The 12,203-nt window shown below is 42.2% G+C and overlaps 1 protein-coding gene across 1 annotated transcript in view; it reads right to left on the bottom strand.

Moving 5' to 3' along the window:
• Positions 1 to 1,265: 1,265 nt before the first annotated feature.
• Positions 1,266 to 12,203, bottom strand: part of LOC121002879 (calcium/calmodulin-dependent 3',5'-cyclic nucleotide phosphodiesterase 1C-like) — a 786,737-nt gene continuing 775,799 nt past the window's right edge. Inside the window, exons 16-17 of the mRNA XM_040434515.1 lie at positions 5,462 to 5,527; positions 1,266 to 1,689 (exon numbers count right to left, since the gene is read on the bottom strand). Coding sequence (XP_040290449.1) covers positions 1,517 to 1,689; positions 5,462 to 5,527 — 239 coding nt within the window. The 3' untranslated portion in view covers positions 1,266 to 1,516. The remainder of the gene's footprint in view (positions 1,690 to 5,461; positions 5,528 to 12,203) is intronic.

Here is a 12,203-nt window from a genome sequence, read left to right as displayed (position 1 = left end):
ATACAGATGAATACAGTTCAAAATTAAAATTATAATGTTCTCAGTATTTAAACTTGTGACCCTACAATTTCCATTTACAGTAAAGACTGGAAAGTAATTATTTAAATTTATCAAAGAGACAATTTTATCAATTGTTAATGTTATATCAATATACAGAAGAGCTGAATTTAATATGGTCATTGCTTTTATATTGATTGCATTCCTATAACTATAATAATCATCAAAGTGCATCATCCATTCATTTCTAAGAATACCACTTCTATGACAGTCTAGTGAAAGCCATAGTAAGCAGATCCTCTTGATGTGGTGGCATCACTTCTTTATCTGACAAGGATGTGTGTTGGTAAGATAGCTAATTGTATAAAAGTGTCGTCACACAGTAAAAGCCACTGCTGCCAGCTAATATGAATTGTGCATTGATATATATGTTTCTGGCATAGATCAAGCAGGTTTATGACTTCTTGAATATTCCATGAGTAATAGTATAATATAGCAGTCTACTACTATCTATATGGCCTTATTTCTTAAAGCTGAAGGTATCTGAAACTGCAAGGGCTTTAAGGGGATCCCTGGTGGCTGTAACTGGGGATTATTCTAGAATGCCTGAAATATGGCTATATAGGACTTTCTTCAGAGTTTTTGTGGCAATTCTGTGACAAAATCAAAGCAGAATCAAACATATGCCAAATGCAAATTGTTGCAGATTTTGCTACAGATTTTTTACAGATTTCATGCTATGCATTGCTTTGAAATCTACTGTCGAAATCCACAATATGCATTGACAGGAATCCACACCGCAGGTCATTTTTATCCACAGATTTTTTGTACAGCATATGGATGGATTTTTCGCCATGTTTGATCATACCCTCAGGTAACCCTGGCACTAGAAAACAAGACTCGCTTTACAAGAAATGGGTACAAAGGGGGATATTTTTCATAGACCAGCATTTTTCACCGGTCTATGAACTTCTTTGCGCTGCAGGAACATGTGCCTAATTTATGATGAGCCACAGGCCTCGTCATATATTAGGCGCTTCTACAGGCAGTCCATGCACCTAATCTGAAATCTATGGCAACTCCAAGCTGCCTTAGATTTCAGTCTTCTGGTGTAAATGAAGTAAAATGTACTCCCCTCCCCACCCTCATCACACCCCTTTTTGGAAAAGGGTGGCATAGAAACACCACTTATGGCAATATTTTGTCGCAATGGCATTAAAAAAGTTGCAAACACAGGGTTTGTGATATTTTTTTTTCCAACAGAAAACTGGAATAGGGAGATAATACCTTTCTCTCATAGTGTTCACACTGTGATACAACTCTGGAACATCTCACTGAACCAATGGAGCATAGAAAATACCTTTATTTTAAACTACAATAATTTATGATGGCTCTTTAGAAGCGATATGCACCTACTACATTGTCAGTGCTATGTTGCATAATGCAGTATTTTACTTCCTAATATGCATTTTGATACCAATGGAAAATAGTCTAAACCAAAATAGCTTTTTCATAATCCTTAAACTTTTTTGTTCCAGTGAACAGAAATATGCTGGATTTTCTTCATTCTTCCTCTCTGGTCTACTGGTCTGTATTTTGCCACATTTTCATCTGGTTTCTTGTGAAAACTGGGCAGGCGGGTAGTTGTACAGTAGCTGGGTCTCTTAAAGTATCTGAGCTGTGGTTTCAGCACTGGAAAAGAAACAGATATAGTTGCAATTATCCTATGGTCGCATACAGATGGGACTGGCCCACCAAAATACTAGAGGATGAATATTTAGTCCCAAGTATAAAATAATAATAGACCCGAGGGCTCCAGCAAAAGACAAACCTATTTTCAAACTTACTTTTGAGCCAATCACTCGGCACTAGGGTCTATACAGAAATTAACTATTAGACCTGGCCAACAATATGTCCCATGTGTGCTATGATAATAGATCATGGTGAGGCTATTGCTGGAAGTGCCTATGTTCTATTTAGAGGGTCAGAAGTCTAACATTGGTCATACAGTTGAAACCAGAAGTTTACATACACTATATAAAAATACACATATGCATGTTTTTCTCAATATCTGACATGAAATCAGAATAAATCTTTCCTGTTTTTGGTCAATTAGGATTACCATAATTATTATTATTTGCCAAATGCCAGAATAATAAGAGAGAGAATGTTTTAAGACATTTTTATTACTTTCTGAAAAGTCAAAAGTTTACAAACATTTCATTAATATTTGGTACCAATGCCCTTAATCTGTATGACTTGGGTCAAACATTTTGGATATCTTTCCACAAGCTTCTCACAATAGTTGGTTAGAATTTGGGCCCATTCCTCCTTACAAAACTGGTGTAACTGAGCCATGTTTGTTGGTTGCCTTGCTCCCACCTGCCTTTTCAGATTCGCCCATAAATTTTCAATAGGATTGAGATCAGGGCTTTATGATGGCCACTCCACAATATTGACTTTGTTATCCTTAAGCCACTTTGTAACCAGTTTGGCAGTATGCTTCGGGTCATTGTCCATTTAGAAGACCCATTTTCGCCCAAGCTTTTACTTCCTGTCACGGTGGAGAGTGGGGGAAACCCCCCACCGTGCGGTGTCAAAGGGTAAAAAGGGGATCAGCCTGGCTAAAAGGAGTAATAAGGGAGTAGGTCACCTGATACAGCGTTCCTAAACCTCTCCCTGACTCCTCACTGTATGAGCGGACCCCGATGGTAGGACGACTCATACTCAGGATTCCTAGAGACCCTAAGTCGCCCTGGTAATCCCTCACCAAGGAGCCGGGAAGAGACGACCTGTTCATCCCAGTCATGGAGGAACAGGAGTCTCTATCTGAGACCAGGCTGCAAGGAGAGGGGAACACATACAGCATATGGAGATGGCATGTAAGCGAAACCCATAACACACTTACCTGCCACAGACACACTGACTGGAACCCGTGCACAAGTGCTGCTGTCCACACCATCATTAAAGGACACAGCACACACCACAAACCACAAAGGAACCCAGGATACCCATAGCTGCAATAAACGTGAGACAGGGGAATGTCTAGCAAACATGCTGAACACCAAACATCACTAGCCATGTAACACCACACAAGACATACAACACCCTGAACCTAACCCACGCAAACCAAAGCATAAGAAGGGAAGGAGACACCATAAGAACATCAACATCTATGACCACAAGGGTGGCCCTCACTGGAGAGATGGAACACCCTGGACTGGAGCAGAGCTCCAGCACCAACGACAGCTGAAGTACAACTGACTCCAGCCAGGAACCCACAGAAGATAAAAGCCAAGTGACCACACCCAGTCAGGGAGTTAACCCTTACAGCACCAGACAGAGGGAGGCTACAACTTAAAGGGGAAGTGCACACACAAGCATACTAAACCACACGTTACCACCGGCAACAGCATGCGTGGCAACCATGTCACGGCAATCACCCAGAAGGCCGAGACACTGCCACCGCATGCTCTCACAGCAACACGTTGCCGCAGGCAACCGCAAGTGTGGCAACAGTGTCACAGCGCAAACCAAAGGCCGTGACACTTCCTGATTGATGTCTTGATATGGTGCTTCAGTGTTTCCACATAATCTTCTTTCCTCATGATGCCATCTATTTTGTGAAGTGCACCATTCCCTCCTGCAGCAAAACAACCCCACAGTTGGGATGGTGTTCTTAGGCTTCCAAGGTTCTCCCTTTTTCCTTCAAACGTTACAATGGTCATTATGGCCAAAAAGTTCAATTTTAGTTTTGTCAGACCACAGGACATGTCTCCAAAAATGTAGGTCTTTGTTCCTGTGTGCATTTGCAAACATTAATCTGGCTTTTTTATGTTTCTTTCGGAGTAATGGCTTCTTCCTGGCAGAGTTGATTCAGTACTTGTTTCACTGTGGATATTGACACAATCTTACCAGCTTCCACCATCATCTTCACAAGGTCTTTTGCTTTTGTTCTTGGGTTGATATGCACATGTCGGACCAAAGCACGTTCATTTCTGGGACACAGAACGCTTCTCCTTCCTGAGCAGTATGATGGCTGGACATTCCCATCTTGTTTGTACTTGCGTATAATTGTTTGTGCAGATGAATGAGGCACCTTCAGGTATCTTGATATTGCACCCAAGGTTGAGCCAGACTTTTGCAAGTCCACAATTCTCTTCCTGATATCTTGGCGGATTTCTTTAGACTTTCCCATGATGCTACACAAAGAAGCAGTGTGTTTCCGGTGTGCATTTAAATACATCCACAGGTGTGTCTCTAACTCAGATGTTGCTAACAAACCTAACAGAAGCTTCCAAACACATGACATCATCATATGGGCAGTCCAGAATTGTTTAAAGGCATAGTAATCTTAGTGTATGTAAACTTTAACATTTCAGAAAGTAATAACAATGCCTTAAAACATTCTCACTCTCATTATTCTGGCATTTGGCAAATAATAATAATTATGGTAATCCTAATTTTCCAAAAACAGGAAAGGTTTATTCTGATCTCATGTCAGATATTGAGAAAAACACGCATATGTGTCTTTTCATATAGTGTATGTAAACTTATAGTTTCAACTGTATATCTGTAGATATGTGTCAGAAATATCATATACAGATTGTTCTCTATTGACTACTGCAAACCCACACAGATAATGGTACTCACAAGCTCCTGAAGACCCCTTTTATTTCTGGTCCTAAATATTAGACTTCTAAAATAAAATCAACTTGGGTACTAATCAGTGGCTACATTTTTAAGTGTCACAGCATTTACATACATTATTTCAACAATGTCAAATATGGAACGTGAGTTCAGCATCAAGCTTATTACAACTGCTGTACTATGTTCTCCTTTTACTGCATTCGTCACAGTTTTAAGATAATGTAAAAGTTAATTGTATGATTATGGGGTTTCAAATATCTTTTATGTGATATGACTTTTATTTACATATGGAAGTTAGCACTTTAGAATTGTGTTCTCCCTGTCGATGCAAAGGAAGGAATAAAGCCCCAGAAGGCACAAGCCTATATCTTACCCAAAAAACTAAAGAAATTACCTATTTGGTGATCAGAAAAAAACCAAAAAAATTATATGTACCCGATCTATTTGCTTGCAGCGGCCGCCCACCGTCATCTTGCTTGAAGATCTGGCGCAAAATCTCGCGCGCCCGTGGTGACTGGATTTGGGCACTGGATTTCATGCGAGATCTTCAAGCAAGATGGCGGTGGCTGGCCCGTTGCAAACAAATGGATCATGCAAGTATGATTTTTTTTTAACTCTATTTCAGGTTAAATCGATTTGCTACCACGAAGCATGAGGAAATTCGGCTTTGCGGCAAATCAAATTTATCCTGAAATTCTGATCGAAGTCCACTTTGTGGACTTCAATTTGCTCAACACTATTCATTTCCTCTAGGTTGGTGCGTTCATCTTGTATATTTAACATCATTCTGATTTCACTGAAGCAGTAAACTTACCAGGTAGTTTTAACAGATATGGAGAATCAACTGTGCAAGCAGAATCGTTAACTTTACAACTGTTTCCTAGAGGAAAGATATACAAATACCTGGTTAAAAATGGTTATGGATTGTACAAAATATGAATTGTTTTCCTATAGAAACTATTGTAGTTATCCAGAATGATCTGAAAACCTGCAAGCTTATGCCCACATGGCACAATCGTGCAACAATTGGGATATGGCCTCCCTACAGCCGAGTACTACCCAGCTGAATGAGCTGCAGCTCAACTAATTAGGACCATGTTACTTGATCTTCGTTGGGTTCTTTGTGGTCACTGCACAGCCATTAACAATAAAAGCAGAATAAACAGTAGAGTCCAAATTAGTTAATTTGATCCTGCTGCGGCTCATACTTGATGCGGTACTTGACGGCAAGGCGACTTTGTCCCAACTGCAACAAGGCTATGCCATTAGGCTGTACCCTTAGGCCGCGTTCACACTTCAATGAATCACGGACGTGTACTTTCTCTATGGACAGCACACTGATCCATTAAATTTGATGTGTTTGTTCACAGATCAGTGAGTGGCTCAGTAAAAAAAAACAATGGAGACATGCACTACTTTAGTCTGTGATGTGGATCAAACATGCCCCCTGAATTCTATGGGTCTTTGAAAAAAAACACTGACATCCATGTTCTGTCCGGTTTTTTACTGACTATTGGTATAAGATGCTCTGGAAACCAATTTTCAGCATAGCAGTGTACATGGAACATGGATGACACACAGGGAAAAAAAGTACTCACGGACCAAATACGGACCCCTAGCGGTGGAAACAATGACTTCCTTGTTACGGATGTCATCAGGGACATGGAAATGTTAACAATGCCTTCAGCATCAAAACCCTAGTCCTATGATATAGTACCATTGTCAGTGCAAAAAAAATTAATCCACTAAATTCACCCACTAAATTCCTGCTTCATCCACTAAAACTGCAAGTACTTTAACATACATTAAAGAGGTTATCCCACAAAAAAATGTATTACTATGCAATGTACAGTTCATTTCAGATACATATACATGCAATAAAAATATTGTAAGGGTTTATTTTGGACATAAAATGTTCCTGTCTGGTAGGGTCTCCTGCTGTTTCTCCTGTGGCTGAAACTCTAGTCCTTCTTCTCCTGCATTCAGTGGAGGACTTATAAACTCAGTAACTTTCCTGCCCCATTTCTCTTCTCAGCATTGGCATAGTGAGCTCAGAGTGAAGCAGACCAGACGTTTTTCATTAATTTAGCCTTAGCTCTAAATTCAATGAAATATATGGTTTTATCTCTCTCTAGATAGTGGAGAAATTATGGGGGGGGGGGGGGGAGGGGGAGCATCACATGCTATAGCGCTTTATTGAAATGGCTGGTGTTGTGAGGAAGGGACTATTGCCAGGGATGCAGCACCTAGCCTTTCTGCTGCCTGAGGCGAAAACTGAAACGGTGCCCCTCCCAATGCCAATTTCTTGACATAACCCCTTCCCTCCAGCCCTACTGTTAAAGACATACTTGGAAAACATTACATACAGAGCTACAAAACATACCGGATAATACAGCGCCACATACTATGTCCATTGTGCTTCCCAATACTATACTGCAGAAACAGATGATCCCCCTTCCGCTGCCCCCTCATGCTCCTAGCTGGTTCTGCCTGAGGCAATCTCCTCACCTCGCCTCATTGGTGGAGCACCCCTGACTATTGCAGCGCACTGCTGGGAGGTGTAGGTGCTTGATTGTTTTATGTGACAAACTACTGCTACCCACAGAAAGGAGAGACAAAAGTCCTCCAGAAAATGCAAGTATAAAGAGAAAAGGCAAAAATTACACTGGAAGGCAGTGTTCTTTGTATTGATATAGTTAGGCTATAGGCACACAACCGTATGTATTTTGCGATCTGCAAAATGCAGATTTGCAAAATGCGGATACAGGCCATGTACAAGCTGTATTTTCTGAGGGCCTAATAGTAGAAATTACTATTCTTGTCTGCTAAACGTACAAGAATTAGATATGTCCTATCATTTATGGGTCGGACAAACGGATGCGGACATCCCTTTTTTTGCGACCCCATAGAAATAAATGGGTCCATATGCGATCTGCAAAAAATGCGGACACGGAAGAAAAATACGGTCGTGTGAATGAGGCCTTTAAATAATGGTGTACATTTTTTTTAATTACATTTGCTGCATAAGCCCTTTAATGTGCATGCAGCAACCTTTTATGCTACCACCATGGTAGATTCCGGTCAGAGAATCGGTACCATGATTGAACTGTCATTCCATTTGTTATATGCCTAAATTATTTTATAAAATCTCTTATATATATAAAAATGAGTTTGTGTCTGTCTGTCTGTTCTTTACGCGCGACCAAACGACTGGACCTATATTCACCAAATTTAGAGCACAGGTACCTCAGGTGTCCATGAAGGTTTTAGACCGGGTCTCAGCTCTGTAGGACATACCGTTCCTGAGATATTCCCCAAAAATGACCTGCATTAGCCAATAAAAGCCTGCAAGTCTTTCACTCATATCCCAACTGCCATAGACACGGTCACATGTCCCTTATCAGCCAATAAAAGCTTGCAGTCTCCACATACACACAGTTTTACTCCAGGTTTCCATAAAAACCCAGCCATTTTTCTTCACTGCTGTAGGTCATCTTTAGGCTAGGGCTACACGACGACAATAAGTTGCACGACACATAGAGCACAACTACACTACTACATGCATCCATCTTGGATAGATTTTTGTCAACTGTCGTGTTGCAGTCACAGCATGTCGCATGTCACAGTACGACACCATAGCCTATCATTATAAAGATTGTTGCGTGACATAGGTACGACAAAATCTTGCGTGACACATGTCGTCATGTAGCCCTAGCCTTAAAGGGGCAGGGTGCTGTGGAGGTCACTGTTAAGGGGGCAGGGGACACTATTAAAGGGGCAGCTGCTGTGGAGGTCACTGTTAAGGGGGCAGGGGCCAATATTAAAGGTGCAGCTGCTTTGGAGGTCACTGTTAAGGGGAAAGGGTACTGTAGAGGTCACTGTTATGGGGGATACTGTAGATATCTTTTAAAGACACACACAAACATTAAATGAAATAGATGAAATATACCCGGGCAAAGCCGGGCCCTTCTGCTAGTAGCTTATAAGAAACAACACATGAATCTGCTAATTGCTGTAAACAGGTACATCATGGGTGCTGTAGGAAACCAAAGCTACTTATGATTTCACCAGTAGCGTTATGTAGACCTTCAAATTCTGCACACAAAATATACATGCACCATCTATTTCATTATTCTAATAAAAAGCTAACAATAGATGTGCAGTTTTAACTATACTGATTTCCAATGCAACCCAAAGTCTGCAGTAAGATAGATAGGAAATTTCCTGCTAAAATGTTGAATTTTTCTCCAGCGTCATAATTTTTGGACTTGTCTTAATTAAATATAAAAAAATGTTACCAGCAAGTTGCAGAACTAATAGTAATGACCTAAATGAAGGAGATTAGTCATACAGTATAAAGCCGTGGGAAGAATGAATTAGGCTCCTTTCACACGAGCGAGTTTTCCGCGAGGGTGCAATGCGTGACATGAACGTATTGCACCCGCACTGAATCCTGACCCATTCATTTCAATGGGTCTGTGTACATGAGCATTGTTTTTCACGCATCACTTCTGTGTTGCGTGAAAATCACAGCATGTTTTATATTCTGCATTTTTCGCGCAGCACCGGCCCCATAGAAGTGAACGGGGCTGCGCGGGGCTGATGGTTGCTAAGAGATGTTGTTTGTAAACCTTCAGTTTTTTTATCACACACATGAAAAACGCTTTAAAACTAGTATTGATCGAGCGCCAAAGTGCTCGGGTGCTCGGGTTCTCTGGCCGAACACATCAGGATGCTCGGGTGCTCTATCGAGCACCGAGTATAATGGAAGTCAATGGGAAAACCCGAGCATTAAGCCAGGCACCCCCTGCTCTGAAGAGGGAAGGGTTCCTGGTTCATAGGAAAAGGTCAGAAAATGATGGAAACACCACCTAAATGGTCCGCAAACAGCATGGGGAGGATGTCTGGATGCATCTGGACTCCCAGGTCGCTGCTGGGAATGATGTTGTCTGAGTAGTACGCCACTTTTGCAGTCTGACAATAATACACACGAAACCGAAGATAAAATCTATTTTAGAGTAAAAATTGTTAGGAAACATTCTTTCCTGTATATTTACTTGTATATAAAGTGCAAGTGCTGCCAAAAATTAAAAGGAAGAGGCACTCTGATACAACCTGTATATCACATAAAGGAGGGCCTCATTCACATTGTGGTACAATTGTTCATGTAGTGGGACTCCTACACTCATAAAGCCTATGCACTAAGTGAAAGGGCTGCCAAAAATTACAAGGAAGAGGCACTACGATACAACCTGTATATCACATAAAGGAGGGCCTCATTCACATTGTGGTACAATTGTTTAGGTAGTGGGACTCCTACACTCATAAAGCCTATGCACTAAGTGAAAGGGCTGCCAAAAATTACAAGGAACCAGCACTCCAATACACCCTTTGTTACACATAAAGGAGGGCATCATACACATCCTTGAAAAATTATGATTGATGGCCTGCTGGTGACCCTCAAAAACATTTGGAGCAAGGGCCTGCTGATCTGACCATCTAAAACATTATGGGCGAGGGCCTTCTGCCGCTTTGATGACTCTAGATAACCTGGGGCTGATCACACGTCCCTGTGACGGAGACGATCCATTCGGATGTCTGCCTTATCAACTTTCTATGTTATTTTCAGGCCAAACCATGTAGACCATGGGTAACGGGGGAATCATGGTTCGATTCCGGAGAAGGAGCATGAGAAACAGCTACGGCTGCCACAATCAAGCAAGTCAGCGTGCGCATAAATTACCTATTAGGTATAATTAGGTGCGGGCCTGCAGGTGAGCTGACCCTGTAAAAGATTGTAGGTGAAGGCCTGCTGGTGACCCTCAAAAACATTTGGAGCAAGGGCCTGCTGATCTGACCATCTAAAACATTATGGGCGAGGGCTTGCTACCACTTTGGTGACTCTAGATAACCTGGGGACGATTGAAAGTCCCCATGACGGCAACGATCCATTCGGATGTCTGCCCTATCAACTTTCGATGTTATTTACAGCGCAAACCATGGTGACCACGGGTAACAGGAGAATCATGGCTACCACATCCAAGCAAGGCAGCATGCGCGCAAATTACCTATTAGGTATAATTAGGTGAGTGCCTGCTGGGGAGCTGACCCTGTAAAAGATTTTAGGTGCAGGCCTGCTGGTGAGCTGTCCCTGTAAAAGATTGTAGGTGAAGGCCTGCTGGTGAGCTGACCCTGTAAAAAATTATATGCGAGGGCCTGCTGGTGAGCTGACTCTGTTAAAGATTTTAGGTGCGGGCCTGCTGGTGAACTGACTCTCTAAAAAGTGGTAGGTGAGGGCCTGCAGGTGAGCTGACTCTCTAAAACATTATATGCAAGGGCCTTCAGTTGAGCTGACCCTGTAAAGGATTGTAGGTGAAGGCCTGCTGGTGAGCTGACCCTGTAAAACATAATATGCAAGGGCCTGCTGGTGAGTTGACCCTCTAAAAAAATTTATGTGAGGGCCTGCTTGTTAGCTGACCCTGTAAAACATGATATGCAAGGGCCTGCTGGTGAGCTGACCCTCTAAAAAATGATATGCGAGGGACTGCTGGTCAGCTGACCCTGTAAAACATTGTAGGTAAGGGGCCTGCTGGTGAGCTGACCCTCTAAAACATTATATGCGAAGGGGATATATGCGAGGACATTATATGCAACGAATAAGCATGTGTTGATATGATGGAATAGGAGACGGAGGATGACAAAAGGAAGATTTAAACATATATCCTTGTTTGTGGTAGAAGGGGTGCATGAGAATACAGTGTATTCAGTACATTATAAACAACACATTTATAGTGCCTTTATGTTCATCAGCTTTCCTCTGGTGGAGTCGAGAAGTCATGGTTAATCCATGCCGTGTTCATTTTTATAAGAGTCAACCTGTCAGCATTTTCAGTTGACAGGTGGATACGCTTATCTGTTATAATGCCACCAGCAGCACTAAATACCTGCTCTGACAAAACGCTGGTGGCAGGGCAGACCAGCACCTCCAAAGCGTAGAGCGCCAGTTCGCGCCACGTGTCCAGCTTGGACACCCAGTAGTTGTAAGACACTGAGGAATCATTGAGGACGCTGACACAGTCTGCTATGTACTCCTTCACCATCTTTCAAAATTTTTCCCTCCTTGTGACACTAGGCCTTGCATCAGGGTGAGGGTGCTGGCTCTGTGTCATGAAACTATCCCAGGCTTTGGAGAGTGTTGCCCTGCCTCTGTTGGAACTGCTGTGTGTTCCCCTTGTCTCCCCGGTTGGCCAAGAAACTACGGACACTGCCGCCAGCGTTGTCAGATGGAGATTTTTGGAGCAATTTTTCAACAAGGATTTTCTGATATAGCAGCGTTTTGTTCATACTCTCCACCAGAGGAATGAGAGATGAAAAGTTCTCTTTGTAGCGGGGGTCGAGAAGGGTGAACAACCAGTAATCCGTGTTGTCTAAAATGCGTATAACGCGCGGGTCGTGGAAAAGGCAGCCTAACATGAAGTCAGCCATGTGTGCCAGAGTACCAATAAGCAAGACTTCGCTGTCGTCATCAGGAGGATCACTCTCAATCTCCTCATCCT

This window comes from Bufo bufo, chromosome 5 (genome assembly GCF_905171765.1).
Source record: "Bufo bufo chromosome 5, aBufBuf1.1, whole genome shotgun sequence".
In the NCBI taxonomy this organism is placed as follows: Eukaryota; Metazoa; Chordata; class Amphibia; order Anura; family Bufonidae; genus Bufo; species Bufo bufo.
The sequence above is the reverse complement of the archived record's forward strand: the minus strand, read 5'-3'. Positions and strand labels throughout refer to the sequence as shown.